At 44.3% G+C, this 25406-nt stretch overlaps 1 protein-coding gene across 1 annotated transcript in view; it reads right to left on the bottom strand.

Moving 5' to 3' along the window:
* LOC144943033 (contactin-associated protein-like 2) overlaps window positions 1-25406 on the bottom strand; it is a 146601-nt gene that overhangs the window by 31950 nt on the left and 89245 nt on the right. Inside the window, exons 12-18 of the mRNA XM_078870202.1 lie at window positions 24500-24619; window positions 19435-19638; window positions 17547-17703; window positions 14928-15055; window positions 12841-13011; window positions 4834-5052; window positions 2267-2509 (exon numbers count right to left, since the gene is read on the bottom strand). Of these exons, the coding sequence (XP_078726328.1) occupies window positions 2267-2509; window positions 4834-5052; window positions 12841-13011; window positions 14928-15055; window positions 17547-17703; window positions 19435-19638; window positions 24500-24619 (1242 nt within the window). The remainder of the gene's footprint in view (window positions 1-2266; window positions 2510-4833; window positions 5053-12840; window positions 13012-14927; window positions 15056-17546; window positions 17704-19434; window positions 19639-24499; window positions 24620-25406) is intronic.

The raw sequence follows: 25406 nt of genomic DNA, 5'->3' as shown, positions 1-25406 counted from the left end.
AAATAATTTGATGATTTGCTGTTTTGAACGTTTTAATTAGTTGCATTTAATATATTAATTACGTATTTAAAATGCTAAATATTGCAAACAACGTTTCCTCTTTTGTTCTTAGATATATGATTAGCTGTTCGTTTTAACTCTCAGAATGAAACTCAGTAATACGTGGAGACTCTATGACTCTTTGTTGTGCAATCCCATAAAAAAGCATTGACAGCGTTTGATTAAGGCACACTGTGAGTGCATCTGACCAATTGAGTCATCCGCAGTCGGATTTGGGGGCAGACAAGACCTGGGCATTGGATCTGATACAGGGACGTGGAGAAGACTGCTAAGCGAGCACCTGCTGAGTGAGATCCACCGACTTTCATTTTTTTTTCTTTTCTACCGCCCGACAAACCAGAGCACTAATTGGAGCGCGACAAAAGCAGTGCAATCACCTCGAAAAACTTCTGCGCCAGAGTTAATCCGTGGAAATTCACTTATTTCATCATGCCCTGATTTAAATGTCTCTGCTGCTGCACAGCAGCGTGCTTCCATTTGATTTTCAAATCTGCAAATTCATTTTTCTCGATTGCAGTAACGTATTTCATGCATTTTAAAAATGCTCTTATGCACAATAACAAAAAATATAATTTGTCTCTATTAGAATGTCAACTTTCACTTGTTTTTATAATTGCCTGAGATATTAAACATGCCGTATTGTGTTATTCCGTTGGAACAATACAATACCAGTTTGTCCACACATTTATAGAACAGGATAGAAAACTGCACGTTTTATTCCAGTTTTTCAACAGTATTCGAACTATGCTAAGCTGCTGCAATTGCAACAGCTTAGAATGGTTACACAGGAAATAATAAATTACACGGTCAGATGTCAAGATGTACACACAACACATTTACTCCCACAATGGGAACAGGCACGTTACTCGTGCCTGTGATTCTTGGATACTGTGTTACTCACCAACTCTGGACTCATTTTACGATCAATACAATCGTCACAACATCGATACATTTGTCTGTGCATTCCCAAAGCTCTTCAAATAATCCGGATTTTCTTCTGCTGCTGCTGCTGCTATTGCATTCTTTAGCTGGATTGCCTTTGTAATACCATGCTGGACATTAAGGAAGACTCTAAGGGCTATGGGAAAACGTTAAATTGCATGAAAAAAAGGAAAATGACTTTTATTGTTTTATCTCTCTCAACGCATCACTCACAACGGCTCAATTTGATCAAATTGTCAATCTGTTTGCGAGCCGCGAAGTGGCGGGGAGCAGCGAAGTCGGAAAAACCACCAACGATGCCTCTGTTGTAGCTTCTCCCCGCGTCCATTTTCACGTCTGGCGGCACCACCGCCAAGTTTATCCACCATGGCAGCCATGCACCTCACGTCCACCGCGCTTACAGGCAACACACGTAGGGCTACAGCGGCCGCGCGAGCACCTCCATCCATCAAGTAAGGGAGGGTCATAGCGCCTCTCACCCATATGACTACAGACATAAATAAACATGTGTGAATACGTTCTGCACAAATCAAGCGCATGCACGTGCACACGCGTACGCATGTGGCGATTCGCACGTGGCGATTCGCGAACACTCCGCGATTTAGGGTCACGATTGGATTCTTCTTTTACCAGTGCAATTGGAATCTTGAGCGGTCGCGGGAGTTGTGTCGCCACAATTGTATACAACTTATAAAAACGCAGGAATCGAAAATAAAATATTATCACACGTACGTACAATTGCATGGATGTATTGCGAGCGTACACATTGATTTAAATTGATGCAGTGAACGAACCAAACAATAACAGACAATACATCTGATGTGGCTGGGTGACTCAAGTGGCGAATACCATGTCTGGGTTTGGTTTTTGGTGAAAACAAAATTGTTAATGTTGGCCTTTTAGACATTAATAATACGCCAAATTGATTGTCTGAGCCTGAGGATCACACACAAAAAATAATAATACGTTTTTTTTCACTTCTTTAAGCATATTTATAGCCGAGGACTTAAAAATCTTCACTATGTAAGAGGGCATGTGATAAAATGTCATGGCCCGAGTGTAGATGAGAAGATATTTCTGTGAGAATAGAATCAGTTTTGTGAAATCACCTTGTAGAGGCTGTGCTCTAACATGGGGTGACACTCCACTGCCGAATGGAAATATCTTCATCTTATAACACAACCTCGATAAGCGCAGCTGGAATATATCTGGGAAAAAGTAAAAAAAAAATGGGTTTATAACAAAAAAAAAACGATCGTCTCACCTTGCGTGCAGAAAGGCCCGTCGAATGGCGTGTGCGTGCAGTCGCACGTGTAGCCGCTGTAGCGCTCCACACAGCGCCCGCCGTTGCGGCACAGCGACCCGTAGCTGCTGCAGTGGCCCGTGCAGCCAGGGTTCACTCCGCCAACCGCGCTGCGCGCTCTCTCCTCCAAGCTGAGCGTGGCGCCGTTCATCTGCAGCGCGCGCAGGCAGCCCAGGAAGCCTCTCTTCCCGGACGCAGTGGCACCTGCGTGTGGCACAAGTCTCGCCCGTTAGAGGCGTCGCCTGCACGTGCCTGTGGCAGGCACATGCCACGCTTGCTTTTTTTAGCGCCTGCATCAAACAGCTCTGCTACAGTAAGCACCACGAAGCACCGATACGACAAGTTGGCAGTCGGAGGGGGAGGTGTTACTTTGACACACGCGTGGATGGATTTTGAGTAAATTTTTTAACTGGGAACAGTGCAGCAGTGCAATGCTTGCGCATGTGAATGTTCTGCCTGTTGGGTGCAGTGATGATGTGTTTACGGCGACTTGTGAAGAAAGAGAAACAAGCAAAACACGAGTGAATTAAAAAAAAATCTCATCATAAAAACATACAGTAAAAAACATTTTCGTAGTCACTCGGGGAAAGAAAATTGCTCGAAAAACCGCAAAATTCTAATACATATTTATATAAAAAAATAAATATATATAAAGATTTCAGTAAATTAATGGCACGAGAAACTTGAATTCGCGCAATACGTTTTTGATTGGGCCTCTTAATGGCCGTGCCATTTGCAGATAGGAAAAAAAACACTTCAGGCCCAATTGCATTTGTTGAACTTTTGCAGATGCACCTCGTGTAGTGTGTTCACCGTAAGAGTGCCTTTACAACTGTGAAGTGCCGCTCTGTGGTCACTACCCTCTCTCTTCAACTGGCAATTTAACACCTTGCCATCTAAAATGGATTATGCCACTGTAAAGTTCGTGTCTTCATGATTATTTAAAACAAGTGTAATACATACTGAAAGCTGTTCAAAACTGTGTGGCCCCAAATCTCACACTCGCTAATTTAAAACTACACAGCACAAACATTAATCTTCTACAAAAACACAACTCTATACAATCACATGCATCTTTAAAACGGGAATTAAAAATATTTTTAAAGGTGATTTTTGCTGTGCAAACAGACACGGTAAGGGAATTATAAATTGTTTGGGCAGCTGATCCTTGTTTTGAGAGCAGAGGTTGACTGGAACATGAAAAGAGAGCATGGGTTGGTTAATTGTGTGAACCAAGTGCCTCACCGATCAGGGTAAACATTTAACATGTAGAATTAATTGAACATTTAAATATCAATTTACAGCACACACAAATACCTGGAACCCTTTTGGTAGTTATGCTGATGCTAAAGTAACCTTATGTTGTAATTACCAAATACTGATGAATACATGCAGTCATATCAAAGATGATGAGGCCATCAGGGCCAAGTTATAATTTTCTTCCTTTTGCAAGATCCTTCAGATATTGTAAAATTTACACCTAAGAATAATACAATTTTATACAGTGTCGTTCATGCAAAAACTGCATCTCACAACGCTGCACAAGACAACAGCTAAATAAATATATGTATTGTCCCTCGCAAGAGACATAGCACACTCAAACCAAGGTCAACTCAATTAAAGACCGTAGTCAACAAAAAGGGTTTGAAATGGGACTTAAAAAGTGGAAGGGACTTCATTTGTCGAATATGGAGCGGGAGTGCGTTCCACACTGTGGGAGCTGCAGATGCGAAGGGCACGCCAACCAACTGTCTTCCATTTCATTTTAGGCTGAATGAGTTGTTGACCTCACATTTCTGCTCTTGCAGTATCCCATCATCTGGAATTAGGTTCGACCTTTGGTCACTGTGACCACGTGGAGCCACTGCAATGGCTGCCTCTACAAATTGTTCTCCCCCACCCTGCAATTGCTCAAGCCATCTTCACGAAAACAGCCGTACAACTCTCAGCCATGGTCTATTTCTGAACATCCAATGTAGCTTATGTAATCCTGCCAAAAAAATATACTTAATTCTGTACATATACTCATTCAGTGGTTATAATATGGCATAAACTTACTTAAGGACAAATGCATTCCCGTCTGAATTGTACAATAACAAAGGGCCGCCAATGAAAGATTGCTTCTCCAACACTGTTCACTTCAAACGACGGGCGTATGGCGTGAACTATGGCAGGAGCGCACCGAGACACATTTGGGGCGCAGTCAACGAGATGACGCCACAGTGTATGACGTGATGTTGGGACTTGTTGTCACGCGTTTCGACGCCATCAAGAGGTGCGCACATGGCATGTGATGTCATCACTTTAGCCCAAAAGTGATAACGTTGATTTTGCTTATCGCCAAGTTTTGGACAACCAAGGGCGGCACCCAAAAAAGTAAAATCAGGTATGTAACCTCACGGGGGGGTTACATGTATTTGTTGATGCGGGCCCCTTTCCCTCACTGTGCACCTTAGTCCGTGCTCGATAGCTCGCCTAAGTGAGTCCGCCCCTGCAATGTGGACATCTCTGTCAATCGCTGCACGCACCCACGAAGAGCTGGCTGTTGAGGCGCAGGCGCGTGTGTCCGTCGGGGGGCGAGCGGCGTACCCGCCGGGGCAACTCGTCCACCTGCAGCGAGGCGCGCTTTACGTTGCGCTCGGCGCAAACCCGGTGCCACTGGTCGTCGTTGAGCGGCCACGGGGACACGGCGATCAGCTCCACGGGGCCATCGCCCACGTCGAAACGCATGCTCACCTCCAGTGGGCCTGCGAGAGAAACGGAGGGAGACGGAGACGACGCACACGTTAATATACCACAGCCACTCGCACGCGCACACTCGTACGTTCCCCGCATGGGAACAGCGACTGCCTAGAACAGGGGTCCTCAAACTACGGCCCGCGGGCCACATGCGGCCCGCTGAGGACATTTATCCGGCCCAGGGTCACTAATTGGGCTGCGCTTGTGAGCACTAATTGGGCTGCGCTGGTGAGCACTCTTTGGGCTGCGCTGGTGAGCACTCATTGGGCTGCGGCGGTGGGCACTCATTGTGCCCACCGCACTGTGATCTGTGAACAAAACTGCAGGTGTAATTAACTCTTTAATGGCACCCGCACCAGTGTGAGCCTGGGGTAAAAGCGGAGTTCCCCCAATCAGACTGCATTGATGGGAAGTGCAGTCTGTATATCTCTGTGTGGGCAAAGTTATTGCTGGTATATTGTTTTTGTAGCGCTGTATATATATTGGTATTTTACTAATAGCAATTTTGACTCCCGAGGAAACAATGATGTCAAGAAAGAGAAAAATTGACTCGGAGTGTAGGATATTCAAAGAACAGTGGACTTATGATTACTTTTCATGCAGTACAAGGAAAGAGCTGTGTGTCTGATATGCCAGAATATAGTGTCTGTGTTCAAAGAATACAATTTACGTCGACACTATGAAACTCAACATGAAGATAAATATGATTGTTTGGTCGGAGAAGTGAGAAAAGATAAAATATTAAAACTGAAAAATACATTAACAACTCAGCAAAATACTTTTGTGAAGCAGAAGCAGCTAAATATTTCATCACTGCGAGCAAGTTTTCAAGTTGCCAAGCTAATAGCGTGCACTGGCAGACCATTCGTGGAGGGAGAATTTGTTAAAGAATGCCTTCTTTCTGTTGCCAAAGATATGTGTCCAGAGAAGGCCGATTTATTTAGTACAGTGAGTCTTTCAGGACCTACAATTACACGGAGGATTGAAGAAATGGGAGACAATTTGCATCAGCATTTGCAAAACTCCACAAAAAAACGGTCCTATTTTTCCTTGGCACTCGACGAAAGCAATGATGTTCGTGATTCTGCACAACTTTTTATTTTTATTCGTGGGACGAATGACTATTTCGAAGTCACAGAAGAGCTTGCTGCACTGCAAAGCATCAAAGGAACAACTACAGGAGAGGATATCTATGAAAAGGTTTGCCAAACTGTGAATGGTTTGGAGCTGAACTGGGCTAAACTAGCCAGTGTGACAACTGATGGTGCTCCTAGCATGGTGGGGTCTAAGAAATGAGTAATTGCTCGCATTAACCAAGAGATGGACAAACATAACCATTCTCATCCAATAGCCATACACTGCCTCATCCACCAACAAGCGCTGTGTAGTAAATCACTGAAGTGGGACTCTGTTATGAAATTTGTGGTATCTTGTGTTAACTTCATTAGCGCTCATGCACTAAACCACAGACAATTTCAGGAATTTCTGTCTGAGCTAAATGTTGACTATGAAGATGTTCTGTATCACACAGAAGTCCGTTGGCTGAGTCGAGGGAGAGTTTTGAAACGTTTCTATGACTTACTTCCACAGATTACAGCTTTCCTGCTTTAAAAAAACAAAGAAGTACCAGAGCTCAATGATGCAGAATGGAAATGACACCTTGCCTTTCTGACAGATGTAACAGAGCTACTCAACAGTTTCAATGTGCAACTTCAAGGAAAGGGGAAGCTCATCTGTGGTATGCAATCACATGTCAAAGCATTTGAAGTAAAATTAGGCCTCCTCATCAAACAAGTGAAGGAGGAAAACTTCTGCCATCTCCCCACAACTCAAAATCTGTTAGCGGAAAAACCATTGGTTGCATTCCCAAACAAAACATGTGTGGATTCACTGGAAAAATTGCAAAAAGAGTTCCAATTTGGATTTAAAGAGCTTCATCTCCATGAACAGGACATACAGCTTTTCCGTAACCCATTTTCTATTGACATTCAAAATGTGGATACAATTTACCAAATGGAACTGGCTGAACTGCAGAATTGTGACTCTCTGAAAGACGCATTCAAGTCAAGCAGCCTTCATAATTTCTATGCATCTCTCCCCTCTGAGACATATCCTCATCTCAGGAACCATGCACTCAAAATGGCAACCATCTTTGGCAGCACTTATGTCTGTGAACAGACTTTTTCCAGAATGAAACATTTGAAATCTCCAACCAGATCTAGACTAACGGATGCACACTTGCATCACTTGTTACGACTAGCAGTGACAAATATGGAACCGGACATTGACCATCTCATTAGCCAAAAGCAGGCCCATAGTTCCCATTGAAATACTGGCAAGTTTGTTGATTTAACTTTACTTGTTCTTCATTTTAAATATTGTATTTGTTCCCGTTTTGTTTCTTCACTTCAAAATAATATATATGCAGTGTGCATAGGAATTTGTTCATATTTTTTTTTTAACTATAGTCCGGCCCTCCAACGGTCTGAGGGACAGTGAACTGGCCCCCTGTTTAAAAAGTTTGAGGACCCCTGGCCTAGAACGTTATATTTGCCAAGCGGCAGAAATTGGAAGCTTATGCAATTCACCTCACTCAGTTCCTGTTAAAGTCAAGACAATTACGAAAGGCACCCAGCTCACGCAAGCCATTGGAAGAGCACTTTAAATATCTAGAATGTGCCACTCATTTTATCTACCCTTTAAGGGTGATATGCGGAGCCGAGACCAAACCAAGATTTGACCTCACTAAACAAGGCAACGCCTTTCCAAATCTCTATCCGAGGCTGATTTAACTTTTTAAAAGGCAAACAAATCTGCATATTGTTTACGTTTTTTTTTATTATTGCACTTCTACAATTGAAAGCACGAGTATAGTTTCGTGTGAAAGGATAAATATAACACAGACACCCAGTTGTGTTGTAATTGGCTTGGTGTGTGGCACAGACAGAGGATGGGGGCCAGCATTCCACTTGGTGTGTCTCTTTCCTTCCCCCAGGCCTCACAACACCAAGTAGTCTTTTTCAGGCCATGCCAACCTTTACAGCTGGTTTCACATATTGCACTGGGATCACTTGGGTTTCGCATGCTGTGTGCTATCACCTCTGAGAGCGCAGCTCGAATGCCCAGGGTAGATGAGGCGAAACTAAATGCATATTATCACCACAGTGTATGAAAACATTGGGCTTGGCACTTGATTTTTTCCATCTCAGCATTTGGTTGAAAAAAAAACTGCTGGCGATAGTTGTGTTTGTGCCATATTCGATTGAGGTCGGGCTGGAGAGTGAAAAGAAAAAAACATCGGGTGAGCTCTGTTGGTGAAAAATGATTTCAAACACAAAACAGGTTACTGAAGCAATGACACTGCTTTTACTCGACCAAGATAAGGCAGAAAATTATGGCGGAAATGTCAGCAGTTGCTTAAAGCTAACTAACACCAGTGAATGTTAGTCGCAGTCAATGGCCCTCACGACTTGAAAATAACCACGAACATATTTGCTCCCTCACACGAAGAAACTATTTGACACATCATTATACACACGCACTAACAAAAGCACACCCACATACATACTCTCAGCAGCCACGTGAGACGGACCTAATTAGATATGCAAATATATACTATAAAAACACATTCCTGCGGAGGGAGCTGGTAGGAACGTTGGGTTGCTCGGTCAATGGCCAGGGTCAACGGCGGCGTGTTGTATTCCGCAAATATGCCTGACTGTGAGGGCAGGCACAAGCCGGCGTGAGTAGGTTAAACGTTGCGTTTTATAAGGGCACCACGGGGTGACCAGCCCCTCCCCACCCACCCCCACCCCTCCCACCCCCCACCCTCCCCACCTAGCTCCTCCCCACCCAGCCCCACCCCACCCTCCCCTCCCCACCCAGCCCCTCTCCACCCAGCCCCACCCCTCCCATTTTTGGATGCACGACGGACGGACACAATAATCATCTGTGGGCTGGTGGAACCAGTGGGTTCCTACCAGTAAAAGGTCATACTGTATTTAAACATTTGCAGGTACAAATGTTTCTGAACTTAATATCGATCAACTCACATTTTTGTTGTATTAGTGATGTCATTGCACAGTGCACTTATGTGTAATGGGTTCCGGAGACACTTGTAGAGGTAACTTCTTTATTACAATACAACACTCCAACAGGCCTGATTCTCTGTTACAGCCTAGGAACACAGCCTACTCCTAGCGTGCCTGTCTCTGGATACGCTCTGGGGTCCTCCGGCTACAATTTCCCTAGGGGAGGCTACCTGACCAGACCCAGCCAAGGTGCGGGTCTAGACTCTGGCTTCCTCGGAACTCGCCCTTACAAGGACGTAGAGCCGGGAGTCCCAGAGTCCCACCACTGGCCCGCACAGCGTCCCGGCCCTTACAAGGACAAGCGGGACGAGGGGGTCCAGGGTCCTAAGCTGGCTGGTCTTGGGTCTTGAGCTGCGACTGGCCCCGATCGGCCAGGGAGCGTCCCTTTTTATTCCTCTTGCCCATCGAGGGGTGGGGTTGTGTGGGCTCCCAGATACCCCACAGAGCACACACAGCCCCCCCCCCCGTTGGTGGCGCCAAGGGGCTTAGCTCTCTGGGTTGCCTTGGATCCCAGAGCCTGGCGCCGAGGGCTTAGCTGTCTAGGATCCTAGAGCCCCCAGCAGCCCCTCCCCTCTTGGGCTGGCACAGTGGCCCCTCCCCTGGGGGTCCGAGGTACCTGCAGATGGGCCCTGTCCACCACTGCCGGTAAGTGTGGCCCACCTATGGCACTACACGTGTATCACACACGCAGCATATGCAGAATAATATATACAATGGTCCCACTTTCATCTTTTCTACAGTGTAGGGAAGAATACAAAGGCATGTAATAACCCACATCACAAACATAATTTGCTATCTGTGCCAATTGAAAGTAAAAGTTGTTGTATTTAATGAAAATAGTTTTGAACATAAAGTGCACCACCGATTTTTCATTCAAACGTGAATGACACTTTGTTTGCACCTGCAGTGTTCAAAACCAAACTGCATCTGGAAGAGCCTGTGTACAATGTATATTTTGACTCCCTCATCCCGACCACTCCTCCCATCAAGCCCATGATGAGGTAGGTGGTACTGGGAAGCAAGGCAGCTGCCGTCAACGGTGAGAAAACTGGACTTGCAACCCAGAGGTCGTCGGTTCAATGTCATCTTGCGGAGTGACAGTTGAAACTTTGGGGTAAATTTCTTAAATCACCTTTCACCTTTTTTACTCGGTAGCACGATGGTCCCCTTTGCACAGCCCTGAGAAAAAAATCCGTGGCTAATGAGGTTGCAGCGCTGCTGTGATGTAAAAGCACGAATGTTATTGTTTACTGGAATACTGCGTCTGAATTTAGTGCACAGGGGATCTGCAGGCAAAGGTAATGCATGGACTCCAGAAATACATTAATTTGCTTAGTTATTCAATTTGAATGCTTTGGGGAGTTTTTCTCGCCCACATACCCTGAGCACAGAGCACCGTGCATCGGTAATTAAATATATGTAAAACCAAAACTGCCCTGGAAAAAAACAAACTTGTGTTACATTTAATGGCTTCTTACACTCTCCCAGCTCGATAATTAACCACCATTCCCCCTCCCGACCTTGCTCACTTTGCCTCAGGACCCCCACCACATCTTCTAAAGGCACGTTTTTTAAATTGTTTAACATTCATATTGCCCCTCTGTAAACGTTTTACTGTCATCACATCCATTGTTAAGGATTCATTTGTGGGGGTTTGATTGTAATTGTATTTAGAAAATTGTTGCTCTTCGTTTGTTGCATCTCTCGGTAATTGTTGCCGATTTGTAACCCAGGGGCTTGAGGACAGAACATTATCATAAACTCCAGCAGGCAGCGATTATAGTAAGATCTGAAATGGCACAAGAGAAAATGCCTTACAATTCTAAGGAATAATGGGTGTTCTGGTGAGATCGTAACGCGGTGGATGTGGCAGCACTTGCTAGGGATTATGCCATCACTCCCACTGCACCTGCCAATCAGCTGCAGGAACACAACCTGATGCTATATGGCCATCATAAAGTCACTCGTACAACATGACCAGCATGGTGTCATTGGTCCGTGAGGTTCAGGCAGCCTATGGCTGATTTAATTATATTCATGACTAATGTTTATTCTATTCACTATTAATGTGACGAATATTGTTTCATGAATTATTGGTTGCATTTTTTTTACCTTCACAATCAACATATGAGTGGGCATGACCAATAATAAGTTCTATCCTACATTTATGAGGATGTATTGTCTTAATTCTCTTTTAGAGCTTAGCTCATGTCATTTTTTAGAAATGTGAAAGGCGTTCTGTACTGAGGCCCCAGGTTTCTTTCGAGCCTTGTAGTTTAGTCTGTGAATCATATTTCCAATGTGTGAGTTCTTGCCCCACTTAACATCATTTGGTATTTCCTTTATCCTAGTCGCCCTGGCTCTGTATTTGCCTCTAGTGGTACGATACGCACTGCTGAATTAAAGAAAGGGTAAATGCGATAAAAACAGTACTTGGTAACAGGAACGGAGTCAAGTTAAAACAAATATTCAATGAATGACTAGACACATTTATTTACTTATTTACAACCAAGTACATTCTTAGCTTTGCAAAAAAATTGTTTTCAGGAAAATAATACAGGAGACAGAACATAAAAAGAGTAATACAGAAATGTGTAAAAACACCCCCACAATAATCTATTATACCAAAAAGTTCCAAAGCAGAGATTCAATAGAAAACAATATGAATGGAAAAACATGATCGGCAACTATAGCATAAGTAAGTCACAAGAGCCAACCTAAATAGTTAAATGGGAAACAAGAGTTGAATTTGTTGAGCTACATGGAGAAATAATCAATGACAGCTCATAACAACCGATAAAATAATTACGTCACGAATGACTATGTAAAGAGGACTTAATATAACCACCGAAACCCATAGAGGATAACTTATGTTCTCCCACGACACAGAGGCTCACACTGCATTTCCGCGCGCATTCCATATTCGGCATGAGGTTCGCTGAAATCCCCCCTCCTCCCCCATTCCCTACATCCATGGCTGGAGGGAAGTAATCACAAGTTATTTTAACAAGGTGCAATGCATTCTCTGGTTAGCATGCGCTATGCCAAACTAAAAACTTGTTAGATTTGTAATTTTCATTCTACATTTTTTATTTAAATCACGGGGCCTAAAGCTGACCTACACAAGGCGCACCATCGGCATCGTACGATTCCACTTTGACCCCGCGTCTTTTTTTCCGTGGGCAAAACGAGCCACGTGGCCTAAATAAAGTGAGCTTGGTTACAGCTGCCCAAGCTGGGTCAGATTGCCATGGAAAACTGGCCTGAGCCCACTCTCCCAGTTCACAAACAAGGCCAGGCCATCTTCTTGGTTCTTTCGGTAAAGTCACGTAGAAGGGAAGTAATAAAATAATAAAAATAAAACATAATAAAACAATTCTCACGACGTTTCGGCCACAACGCAAGCAGCCGTCCTCAGCTGCTTGCGTTGTGGCCGAAACGTCGTGAGAATTGTTTTATTATGTTTTATTTTTATAATTTTATTACTTCCCTTCTACGTGACTTTACCGAAAGAACCAAGAAGATGAATCCCTGCAGTCACGAAAGCTTTAAATCGAAATTTAAGGCCAGGCCAGTTTCCAGCGTTCGTTGAATTGCATCATCAGCTGATTTGAGCGATGGATGCCGGTGTGGAGCACGTGCAGCAGAGTGGACATGGAGAGGCCGGAGCGTGTAGCTCAGTTTAGTAGAGAAGGGGCAACTCACTCTTCAGCTCCAGGCGCAGAAAGTGCTGCAGCCCCAGGTTCTCCAGGAAGGTTCCAAACGGTGCCACCGTTTTGAAGTAAAAAGAAATGTCAGCGCTTTTCTCGCCACGGAACGTCGGGAACAGCAGGTACGCCGTGCGGTTGGAGAACGACGCTGCGTTCCAAAAATGTTCTGCAGAGAAGACGTTAACGTGAGCATAGAGGAAATCGCCACGATGAGGTAGGTAGGCATGTTTGAATGCCTCAAATTTATCCACAGTCGTGAAACCTCTAACCTTAACTAAATTCAGAGAAGACTTCCCCTGTAAATAAATATGTTAGTGGGTGCATCACGTTTATGGTTACAGGACAACGTGGATTAGCTGAGATAGGTTTGAGAGCCAGGAGGCCCCAATAAAATAGAACTCATAAATCTCGCAAAGTGAAGTAGAGCAGAATAAACATCGCAATGGGGTCGCAAAATCAAATAACAATTTAGTCTGACAAAATTTATTGACAATGGACTCTGACCAGAGCATCCAATAACGGCACCTTCTCTAGCTTTCACACGAATATGGCAATGGTCCTGGTTCATAGACATGGCTGACAATACTCACCTGATGGTGAAGAGTGATGAGTGATTGATAACCATTATGATCTTGAGGAATATTGATGATGGGTGATAATAGTGATGGTCAGGATGGGAATTGATGATGATTGTGATGGCGATATAGGTGGTGTTGATGATGTCGATGATAAATGTGATTATGATAATGATGGTGGTGGCAATAATGATAAAGACTATATCAATAGATTCAAAGGCAATGTATTATTACTATTTCGGTAAAAAAAAACTGCATAACACATCAATGCTGCATGCATTCCCTTTCCCATCCGAGGCGTACTTGTGTGTGGTCCCTACATTGATTGACCGCACACACGGGGTGAGTGTCTGAGTGGGGACGTGGTCACGAGCAAGAGGTGGAGGTGAGACACTTGGTGCAGGAGCAGCATTGGGCCATTAGCAGTCAGAAGAGACGTACATTGAGACACAAGCGCTACACCCCATTAGCCTCCGCATTATTTCAAAATGTAGACCTGCTTAATGTAACTCAGTGGCTGGAGTGGCTGGTCTCAGCAGGCCCCACTTACCCGAAGGACATTAATTGTGATGGATGTTTTTAATTTGCATCATTGTGAAGGCTCTTATAAACACAACGTGATGAAGGAGAACATATACGAAGCCCTGAATGCCAAGTGCAGCTATCTCACTCGAAAAAGCCGATAATTTAAGTAGAAATGTCAACGATTTACTATGCTGCATTACATCTTACAAAATTCCAGCTTTGGGTTACCACATCACCCTAAATTTAATAAATACTTGCCGCACACACACACATGTTTACGGCAAGGAACTAAACATATAAATATGAATCATAAGAACATTGGAAACAACTGTTAATCTTTTTTTCTCTGCCGAGAGGTTTATGCACCGAGTAAAATTAAGCTTATGGCGGGACCCCAGGATTCCATAAGTTCTCGCATAAACTGCGTTGCGACGTCATTTAATGTCTGTTGAAGGCGAACGACACGGCGATCAATTCCTCTCGACGAGCTCTACACGATGCGCTAATCAAAGTTTTGTTTATGACTACGGCGACTTTGGCAACGACGGGTGCTTGGTGAAGAACGAGAGGATGGATTTCATGTGAGTCGCGGCGTTTATGTGCGCGACGGAGTGGCCACAAATTTAATTCATGAATTACGATTTTCTCTCCGCCTGATGAAGACCGACTTAAAACTTTGGTGGCTGCAGGAATTCGTATTCTTGGTTCTTTCGGTAAAGTCACGAAGATAGATAAATCTACGTGACTTTTGATCTACAAGACCGCTTGTGTTGCGATCGAAACGTCGTGGGTTTTTTTTTACTTTTATTATAATTAATTTGTAATTCAATTACATTTTCTACCCACGCGACTTTACCAAAAAAGAACCAATAAATAAGATTTTCACTTCCGTTTATTCGGAACGTTCATTAACGACGAGCAGCAAGCAAACCCGCGGCGCCACGTGGTGGGAAAGGCACAAGGAGGGGGGGGGGGCGCTTACTGTCGCCGTGGCAACGCAGCGGCCCCACGAGGTAGCTGGCGGCCGAGCGCGAGCGGTTCGCGTCGCCAATGACGAGCTGCGTCACCGGCAGGTGCTCTTTGTTCGTCAGCCAACCGGAATCGTGCATCCTTGTAAGGCGTGGCACGGGAGAGGAGGGGGGGGGGACAGAGCGGGGAAGGGGGCGGGGGACACTGTGATGAACCGGCATCCACATTGCACGCTGTTTTAGGGGCCATCCATTGAGTTCAGGTCAGAGGTCGCAAACGGGTTTTGATTCCTTACCCGTACCCGGCCGCACCAGGGTACCCGTATCCGACCGTACCCGTTTGCGTACCCGTACCCTACCCGTACCCGGCCGGGTACGGGTAGGGTATGGGTATCGGGTACCTGATTGCGACCTGATTGCGACCTCTGGGATGAAGCCATGTTGCAGGCGCGGGTGGGTTGATTGTAGGAACTTGAATTGTGAGAAGAGACAAGACGTTGGGAAATGAGTGACAGACGGTTACTCACCAGTGACTCACGGTCTACCCGTACCCGGCCGCACCAGGGTCGCAAACGGGTACCCGTACCCGGCCGGGTATCGGGTAGGGTACGGGTATCGGGTACCCGGTTGCGACCTCTGGTTCAGGTACGGCAAAAAATCTGTCAAAACTTGACCCCTACACCCTTCCCTGTACGCACGCGTACTTTTTTCACCCCCCCGCCCCCCCAGAATCCTATAGAACGGCCGATATTTAATCCACGCAGAAACGATCCAGGATTCATAATATTAACGGGATTTAAAGCTTGAGTGACTGCAGGGATTCATATTCTTGGTTCTTTCGGTAAAGTCACGTAGAAGGGAAATAAAAAATAAATATGTAAAACAATAAAATTCTCACGACGTTTCGACTGCAACAAGCAATTATCATCAGGTGTGAAATGATGATGATTGCTTGTGTTGCAGTCTAAATATCGTGATAATTTTATTGTTTTATATATTTTTTTTTATTTTCCTTCTACGTGACTTTACCGAAAGAACCAAGAATATAATATTAACGTGTTTAAGCAAACAGATAGTCCACCGCCGGACTCTCTAACTCACTTGAAAGTCAATGTAGACGAATTATGCGTACGTACATTGTCAGTAGACCCCCCATACGCAAGCGTTTGGGTTAACCACCCCTACCCCCTCCATGCCATGCGTACGAACTAAATGTTCGTCTTATTCCTTCTACGGTGCTCCTGTATATATAACGCTGCTGCTGCTGCTGCCACGTATTTCATACACTGCAGTGTTTGCCATCTTGCATTATTCCATTACATCCACGTCAGAGGCATAATAATTATTGTTTGCACATCTTGGACTGTATGCTACATAATGTAACTCATCAATCTTGATTTGAAACTTTCGTTACTGCAAGAATCCATACTCTTTGGTTCTTTCGGTAAAGTCACGTAGGTAGAAAATAAAATAAATCACTACGTTTCTGGCGCAACAAAACCTTTTATTTTAAACCTTTTAAAACAGTCTGCCTCAGCAGCAGACCATGCTTTCCCACCTGATGACGGACGCTTGTGTTGCGCCCGAAACGTCGTGATTTATTTTATTTTAAACGTGACTTTACCGAATGTAACTTATGTTTAAACTATTTTCCAGACTTACATGCCCACGTGTTTGGGGGGGGGGGTGTGCACAAAGGTCTAATCAATTGCTCGAGTTATTACAGAGCAGTGTGAACTGCATAGTTGAAGTTGTTGGCAATATATTACTTGTACACTCGAGATAAGGGGCATAACCACCCGTGACTCTGAAATCTTGATGCGATTTGTGTCGCCAACGCCGCGGCTGATATGCGGAAGGTTTCGAGATGAGACGTGTATGGATAGAATCTTCACATCACCGTGTGTGCAAAGTTTTATCAACATTCATGGATGCTTATTTTATGGATAACACGTATACTATCGCACGAGTGTATAGTGTTTCATGAAAATAAACATTTTTTTATTCGTTTATTATTAACCATGGGAGATATATTAGTTGATTGTGTTGATCTGTCTTTCGCTGCTCGGCCACAGGTTACGAATTTCATGCTATTTTCAATTTAGTTTTGAATGGGAAAAGTAAGAAAAAACACAGGCACCCCCAGCACTTTAATAAACACAATCACGTCTTATGATAAAAGCAGAGTGCTACGAAAGAAATGAAGAAAGTTCATTTGAACCTATGATACAAACTCGCAAGCCACTCCACACACAGCGCACGCAGACACCAACTTACAGCGTCATTAACCTCACGCGTAGCCTCAAAATATGATATTCTGCAGTATTAAAAGTCTGAACTGCACATTAAAATAGGCACTTAAGAACATTTCCTCAATGTGCGAAAGAGAAAATTAGAAATACATTGCTCCTCTCGTTTGTGTGTTATGACCAGCAATTGCCAGCCTCTAAAAAAAAAAACCCCACCACTTCTGGCGCTGAAGATAAAAAGGTGGCTGCGTTATCATGCTCACCACGGAGGGGGCTCGTAAAAATAAATTGAAAGCAAGCGCACCCACCAACACAGCCAGACAACACCACCACCGTTCCATCACCACTCACAAACCAAGCCAGGGCTGTGGAGGTGACACGCACCACTCGTCACGGTCGGCGTCGCAGTTGCAGTGGACGTGCTCCTCCGTGCAGTTTCGCTCCACGCCGCACGCACACTTCTGCACGCCCGGGCTGGAGCCGCCCCAGTAGTGCTGCCGCTCGTTGGTCCTGCTGACCCACCAGGTGAAGGGAGGCCCGTCTGCACGAGGGTGGGCAGGACCAGGGCCGAATTCAGATGTTGTAGGCCCCTGGGCTACAGGTAATGTGAGCCCCCCCCCCCCCCCCCCAGTAATATTTTCTGTCGTCTCGACAGACCTGTTCTTCACCTGAGGACGGCTGCTTGCGTTGTGGCCGAAACGTCGTGAGAATTATTTTATTCAGTTTTATTTTTATTATTTTATTATTTCCATTCTACGTGGCTTTACCGAAAGAACCAAGAAGATGAATTCCTGCAGTCACGAGAGCTTTAAATCGAAATTTAAGGAAAACAAAGTTAAAGAAAAATAAAATTTATTTTACAAGGCTAACAATAAATAGAATTCAGCATTCACAAATTAAATAACTTTTCACTTCATCTCTGGATGCCCTCCAGCTGGCAGAGGCCCCTGGGCTTGCAGCCCCTAAAGCCCCCGTGTCTTAATCCGGCCCTGGGCAGGACAAGCGGTGTCAGCGTGGGTTTGTGTTCTCGTTTCAATGATTCAAGCAGGCAGAGTCGCTTCGACGTGAAAAGTGTATTCCCCCACTTACCGTTCGAGAACGTCAGGGACATTGCTGTTAGCGAGCAACGGTCTGGAGAACACACGGCTGGGTAGTAAGGCCAGCATCATGTCGAGCTGCCTTTGGTCTTACCCTTTGATTATGTTGACCACATTTCTGTATCGAGTTCTCATTTTTGGCTGAGTTAATCTAGGGGAGGCCCACGCTTGGTTCAGATACCATTTGCCACGGGTGTTGTGCTTGGCTACGAATCAAACTTGGATTCAATAATTACAATGACGCTGCTTTAAATGTGACTGAAGGGAAATCAGTCGAGGGCAAACTGTTTGGACAGACAGCATACGCATCACCCCTTAAATGGAAAGCACTACAGTATAAAATCGATGGGGGGAGAGGGGGGCTGAAATGAAGTCCTACAAATTATCAAAGCGTTGCTCCCTTCCTCCCTCCTCGCCCCTTTTCAGACTTGCCTTTCCATAAAATAAAATATACATTTTAAAAAACGGTCTCTTTACTTTAAATGTATTTCATTTATTTGTATTTACTGCTTTTCTCTTTTATGCAATTCGGTGCGCACGGTTGCTCTTTTTTCAATTTGCTTTGCACAGTCGGTATTGGCCACCGAGGGCGTGACGGGTTTCTCTTTTTTCATTCCTGTTGCACCATGCCCCCTGGACCGTCCCCATTCCATTGTAATGTGCACTGATGCCTACTTTAGTGAGGGCGATATTAGCACGTAAAATCAAGATTGATCGATTGACTGATTTTCCACGAACAGCAAGAACACCACTGCTCCAGTGAAACACACTAAGGTGCAATTTAGCACCGAGGTTGTCACACTGACTCGTGATACCAGCTGAAACTCCTGAAGATGCCTGCACAAGTGCATGGGAGAGAAAGATGTATTCCAGTACATGGCTAAACCTGCAAAGACCACACTGGGACACCGTGGCGGTGCTGGCCCATTGGGGGCCCAAAGCAGAAATCTCTTTTTTGAGTTCCTCTTTCAAATTACAAACTCTGAGTGAGATGATAGAAGTGCTACAAACAACAGATAAGAGTTCTAGCTAGCTCAGAGAAACGTGGACAAGAGATAGATTCAGAGAAGCGAGCTGCAGACAAAACAGGGATGGGGTAAATCATCTGCAATTTTATTTTAAATCAATTCGCCCCGACCGTCCGGCAAGTCCCATCCTGGCGCGGCGACGCTCACCGGGCGAGTTGAGGAGACGCGATCTCCGGCAGTAGTAGGCGACCTCCTGCCGGCACTGCTCAGCCTGCTCCACGAGCGCGGACAGTTGCTCCGAGCTGGCGTTGTAGACGAATCGAGCAACGAAGGAGGCGAGTGCAGTGCTCGTCTCGGGCACTCGGCGCTCGTCGGTGCCGTCATGCGACAGCACGGTCCACACGCGCTCCTCTGTCGGGGTCGGGAAGCGCCACGGGCACACGCGCACAGCACAGATAGCAAAGAGGCCCCCCCAGTGGAGCCTTTCTCGCTGGTGAGGCAAGTGCTGTCGCCGAGCATCTATCAAGGCTCACGATGATTCGGTGGGGTTGGGTCGGCGCTACGCCTGGCCGCCTTTGTCTCCCCAGTGCTGATGTTGACTTGCCGTACCAGCCACTCGTTTCAGAATCGAGAATGTGTATTTATACTGGAGGAATCCGATGAAATGCGCGGCTCTTTTTTCTCTCACAGATCTCCAGCAGGGGCGGGTCAGAACATTGCAATAACAAACAATACCAAAAAAGACGATGGGAGTGCAAAAGGTTGAGGCGACCTCGGGAAGGTCTCAAGACTGGATCAGATATTCCCAACTTATTTTAACTGTGAGCGGGAATCGATGTGAGGTTGCCGGGTCCGTAGCGTGTACTATCCCAGAGCTACGTACACGGCAGAGTCCCGCTGGGGTTCCTACTCTCCCCTCCCTGCGTCAAGGCCAAATAAAGGATGGCTCAAGTCATGCGGTCTCCTCAAAGACATGGCACATCCATGCAGTCTGGCAATTGGCAGCAAAACGAGCAGCTTGTAACAAAACTATAATTACTGTACCGTATAAGCGCTTACCGCCCATGAAATAGACGCAGGAATAACGCAGCAGAAATATGTATACAAAATAGACGGTTGTATTTTAGGAATATTGGAACATAAAATATAGTAATAAAGCTATATTCTGGCCAGGTAGCACTGCGGTAAGAAAGCTCAGCCCGTCATTTCTCTATGAGGCAGCTGCATTCCATTATAGGAATGTGGAATTTTAACCACATTAAATTGTACATTCATATGGCACGACATTTTTGGTTAAACATGGGGGACACGATGACTAATGCAATGAAAACTGGTATCACTACAAAGGGTCTCAGACTGAAAACTGAGCTGCACTGTAGAAATGTAATTTCGCACAAGGTGTGTTAAGCATTCGTAAATGTTGCATCAATGGCAACATATAAGCTTCTTGGTTCTTTCGGTAAAGTCACGTAGAAGGGAAGTAATAAAATAATAAAAATAAAACATTATAAAATAAAATAATATAATAATATATTATTATATTATATTCTTTTATTTTATTATGTTTTATTTTTATTATTTTATTACTTCCCTTCTACGTGACTTTAATAATAATATATTATTATATTATATTATTTTATTTTATTATGTTTTATTTATATTATTTCATTACTTCCCTTCTACGTGACTTTACCTAAAGAACCAAGAAGATGAATCCCTGCAGTCACGAAAGCTTTAAATCGAAATTTAACATATAAGCTGATAATGTGTACAATGTGCGATCAGGCTTGTCTGCCAACAGGATGTGGTTATTTATCGCACTCAATTCATCCGGGATCGCTTGTCTCCTCTTTTCTCAATCTCCGAGAATAAATGTCCACGTATTGTCTCGTAATTTATGGTGATTTTGTGCTAAAAGCTTTTCTATTATCGCTGCCAGTGTCCTGCGGCTAAGTGAATCCAGGCACCCATTTTAATTAATCTCAACGTTTCAGTTGAATGGATCCACCCAAACGCAAAGATTTTCAATAAATATAAAGAAACACAGATGGGCTCACCTCGACATGACCCCAAGAGTTTATTTAAAAATACGGTATAATTTCCACGGATAAAATCCCCACAGTCTAACTTATTTTTAGTTGATTTAAACATATTCTTTAAATGTGCACAATAGCAAGCCACTTGCTCTTTGGCATCAATCTGAATGGCAATCAGCAAGAGAGTTGCATTTCACGTATCTGGTTTTTTTTTTGCCCACGTTAAAGTTTTGCGCCTCAGTGGCTGGATGCTGCAGTGCAAAGCAGATTAAACCCAAGCATCCATTTTCTCCATGCACCTTCATAAATATGCATCAAGTCCAGACTCATCCTTCCAAAAGCCCCACGCTCAATACCACACCACCCCGTGGAGTTGTTGTCTTTCAATTCAGCATGAAGCAGCTAAGTGTGTAAGGCGCAGCAAGGTTCAACTCAACCAAAGGCTGCAGCCCAGGGCATTTTAGTCAGAGAATTTCGCTCCTTTTGTTGATTCGTTTCATTGAGGGTGTGGGCCACAGAGGCTAGATGCAGCCAACATTGCAATTGGCCCTGTGGCACGGCAATCTGACCCCTTAAAGCACACCCGAGCACTCCGCTGTGGCTTTGCCCTTCAGCAATAATCACTAAAAATGTAAAGGCGAAGCCTCGCAATTGCTTACTCACGCCACCTGCTGGTGGAAGGGCCTCCCTCCAGAGGGAGCTCTAGAGTGCCCCTCTGTTTTTGCCTGGCCAGCCATCTTGGAAGAAGTGGAAGTACCCACACGTGGCCTACTGATCAACTAAATGTTTGGGGCGCCACGGTGGCGAGAAGTTAAATACCTCACCTGGTATACAGGAGGTCTGGGAGTTGATCCCAACCCTGACGCCTGTATATTTGGAGTTTGCATATTCTCACAGTGGTCGCTTGGATGTTTCTCCAGGTCCTTCAGTTTCTCCCTCCATATTTAGAAACATGCGTTTAGAGTATTTGGCTGCTATAAATTTCCACATGATAAGCCACTTTGTTGAGCAATCATGTATGGCCAGGTCGCTCCTGAAAGAGCTATAAAGCTCAGTGGGCCTTACCTGGTAACATAGTTTGTTTTGTTTAACTGTGGTCAACCCATGTATACTGCATAAGGATTTGAGAAACGTGCCCATTGTTTTCAACTGCCGTGCCACGGGATCAAACAGTGCCAGTTACCACTGGAATGCAAGTCCAGGGAGCTAACAATGATACCACAGCCGAATGTGTATTTATTTTAGTCAAACAGGAGTGCACGCAAACGCAGCTGATTGCTAGTGGGCATATTTCACAGAGGAAATTTTACACTGACAAGGAGATAATGATGTGTCGCACTCAAGAAACTTTAACATGCGTTTGAACATCAGACCTCACACGAGGTGGTGATTTACTTCAAACATTCCCAACTTCAATATTTTTTGCAATTTATATATTTTTGTCACTTTGCCTACTGTGTACCACACCACAGTAGGAAAAGTGACAAGTGTGGTTTGTCATGCTGATCACAGTGAGGATCGTACATCATTGGTGCTGGGCAATTAAAACAAAATAACTCTATGGAAAGCACAGCTCGCAGCTTAGGGCACAATTTCAAGTAAAACTTATGGGACACTGCATTGATATTGGTGTAAAGACACGTGACTATCATCATTTACCACTACCATCCATTGCATGTGAGATACCTACATCAAATTGTGAGTGAAATGCTCCTTTAATAGTCTACAAAAGCGAGGGATAATGGTATTTTATTCAATTGTCTTTTCCAGAATCTGATTCACGGTATGTATGTGGGCAATATTTTCTATTTTTTAAACCCTAATAATATTCTTGATTACATTAGAATATATTTTCGAAAATTTGGGGTTGGAGAAATAAAATAATAGACGGTGAAAATATTAACGAGCTCAAATTTGCTGATGACATTGTCACTATAAAAATATGCTGCAGTAACTGAATAAGACAAGGCTGAAAAGCTGGGCTCAAGATAATTTATGAGTAAACACAAAATAAATGTACAACAAGTTCACCAAACAAATGAAGATATTTGTTGGAGGGACAAGTTTGGAAAATTTATGACAGTATGTGAGCCTATGAACATTATTGATGATGGACTGGGATCAATCTGATGAAATAGAGTAAAGTGTGAGAAGGTTGGAGTGCTTTTGTAAAACTGCACTTGAGAATGAAAAACAACAAACCAGTGTGCTTAAATAATATAGTTTTCTATCAGTACATATTACGTGAAAATAATTTAATCTGAAAAATGAACAGTGACAAAGAAAATAAAATAGAAACTGAAAAGTGCACAAAGCATGCATGGAACGACACTGAGACAGAAAGAGACGCACATTAGATTAGAGCACAAATGTAAAGGAGAGATTTCACACAAACTCTTAAGGAAAGCAAGCGAACGTGTCCTTTCCCCACACCTCCGATTAGCACGGTTGGCTACGTACAGTGTGAAAGAAGTTCAACATACATAGTACAATATACAGGACACTTCACTACAAGGGACGATGGCCAATTGTCGAATCTGACAATGAAGTAGCAAGTGAAGGATGTGCACGCCCGAGGGTATGACCGCCGTGGAGACAGAGGCATTGCATCTCGACGGGTGCAGGAGCTGGATAGCGCATCGCATGACAACACCGTGAGGGATGGCAACGACTCGGGGAGGTCTTTATCCAGAAATGGATAGAACATATCTGATGATGATGCTCATGAACGCTGCCTTGTATCTTAATATATCAACACTATATCAAAGGGTCCTGATTTAGAGTGAGAGATGGGCGCAAAGAGCCATTACTTCAGAGATAAGCTAACATTTCATATCCTGGAAAGCCTGTGGCGTGTAAAAACATTGATATTTCATTAATAATTGGCATCAAAAAATGTTTACTTATGTATAGTTATTTTAATATTTTTTCAAACACAAATGCTTAAACCTAGTATAGTTATTAACCGGAATCGTTTGTTTCCAAACATCTGCTGATGGAAAAACATTTATAAAGCAACATATTTTTTCCCTCTACAAATATAAACCTTCTGTTGGTGCGACATTGGAAAATGATGCCATTTTTCCAAGTGACCGCCTTCTGATTCCCTGGCCCTCTGCTCTGAGAAGGAAGGGCCACAGCCCAGCATGTGACTGCGGCTCATCATGAATCTCTCTCTGCGCAAGGCAGCGCTTATTAACGACGACGACGACGATGGTGGCGGCAGGGCCTCGCACCTGTGACGTTGCAGTAAACGAGCAGAGGGTCCAGAGGGCCGCTGCCATCCAGGTCGATGTGGTAGAAGCCGGACGTGCCACCCAAGTGCTTGTACGCTTCGCAGGACCGCTCGAACACGGCTAGAGGGGACCGCACAGGAAGTGGGCAGTAGAGGCGTTCAAACTCTTAGTTCTTTCGGTAAAGTCACGTAGGTTTTATTTTTATTAATTTTAATTTCATTTTTTACCTACGTGACTTTACCGAAAGAACTAAGAGTATGAATCCTTGCAGTCACGAAAGCTTCAAATCTAGAGGCGTTCAAGCCACTGCAGCCACATCAGGGACCTGGCTGCTCTTTTGTTGTTGTTGTTGTTTACACCATTGGAACCTCATTTGCCAGTAAAAAATATGATAATTGTTTTTTTTGCGCCTTTTGGCGTCATCTGGTCCAACCCATGTGCGACTAGGCTCTAAGGAAAGCTGTCTCGGGTCTGGACCAATCAACTTCAATGACAGTGCATACATTATCAAGGTTATGTTTTTGTTTGCATTATGGCTGCAGGTATTGTGGTCTATGCAAACATGACTCCTTGTAAAAAAGGTGTCAGTTTTGTTGCCAGATAGAAGGGTAAAAAACAATTATTGTTGTTGTTGTTGTGTTGTTGTTTATTCTCCCGCCCTATGTCAAACTCACCAACACGTGCACGTGTCAACTCCCCTCGCCCGATGAAACTACAATCACATAATTACTCAGTGGGAAATGGACCGCTCCGTGAAATTCGGTCCTATTCCACACCACGGCATTGTTATATAAGCAACTACATTTGGCAGTGAGATGTCAATGATGCTCACTGCCACTCATTCAGTCGGTCAAATGAACTGCGTCAACAGTGGTGTATTTGCAATTCCAAAAACACACTAAGCACC

This window comes from Lampetra fluviatilis, chromosome 2, assembly GCF_964198595.1.
Source record: "Lampetra fluviatilis chromosome 2, kcLamFluv1.1, whole genome shotgun sequence".
In the NCBI taxonomy this organism is placed as follows: Eukaryota; Metazoa; Chordata; class Hyperoartia; order Petromyzontiformes; family Petromyzontidae; genus Lampetra; species Lampetra fluviatilis.
Note: the sequence above shows the minus strand (reverse complement) of the source record. Positions and strands in the feature narration are given on the sequence as shown.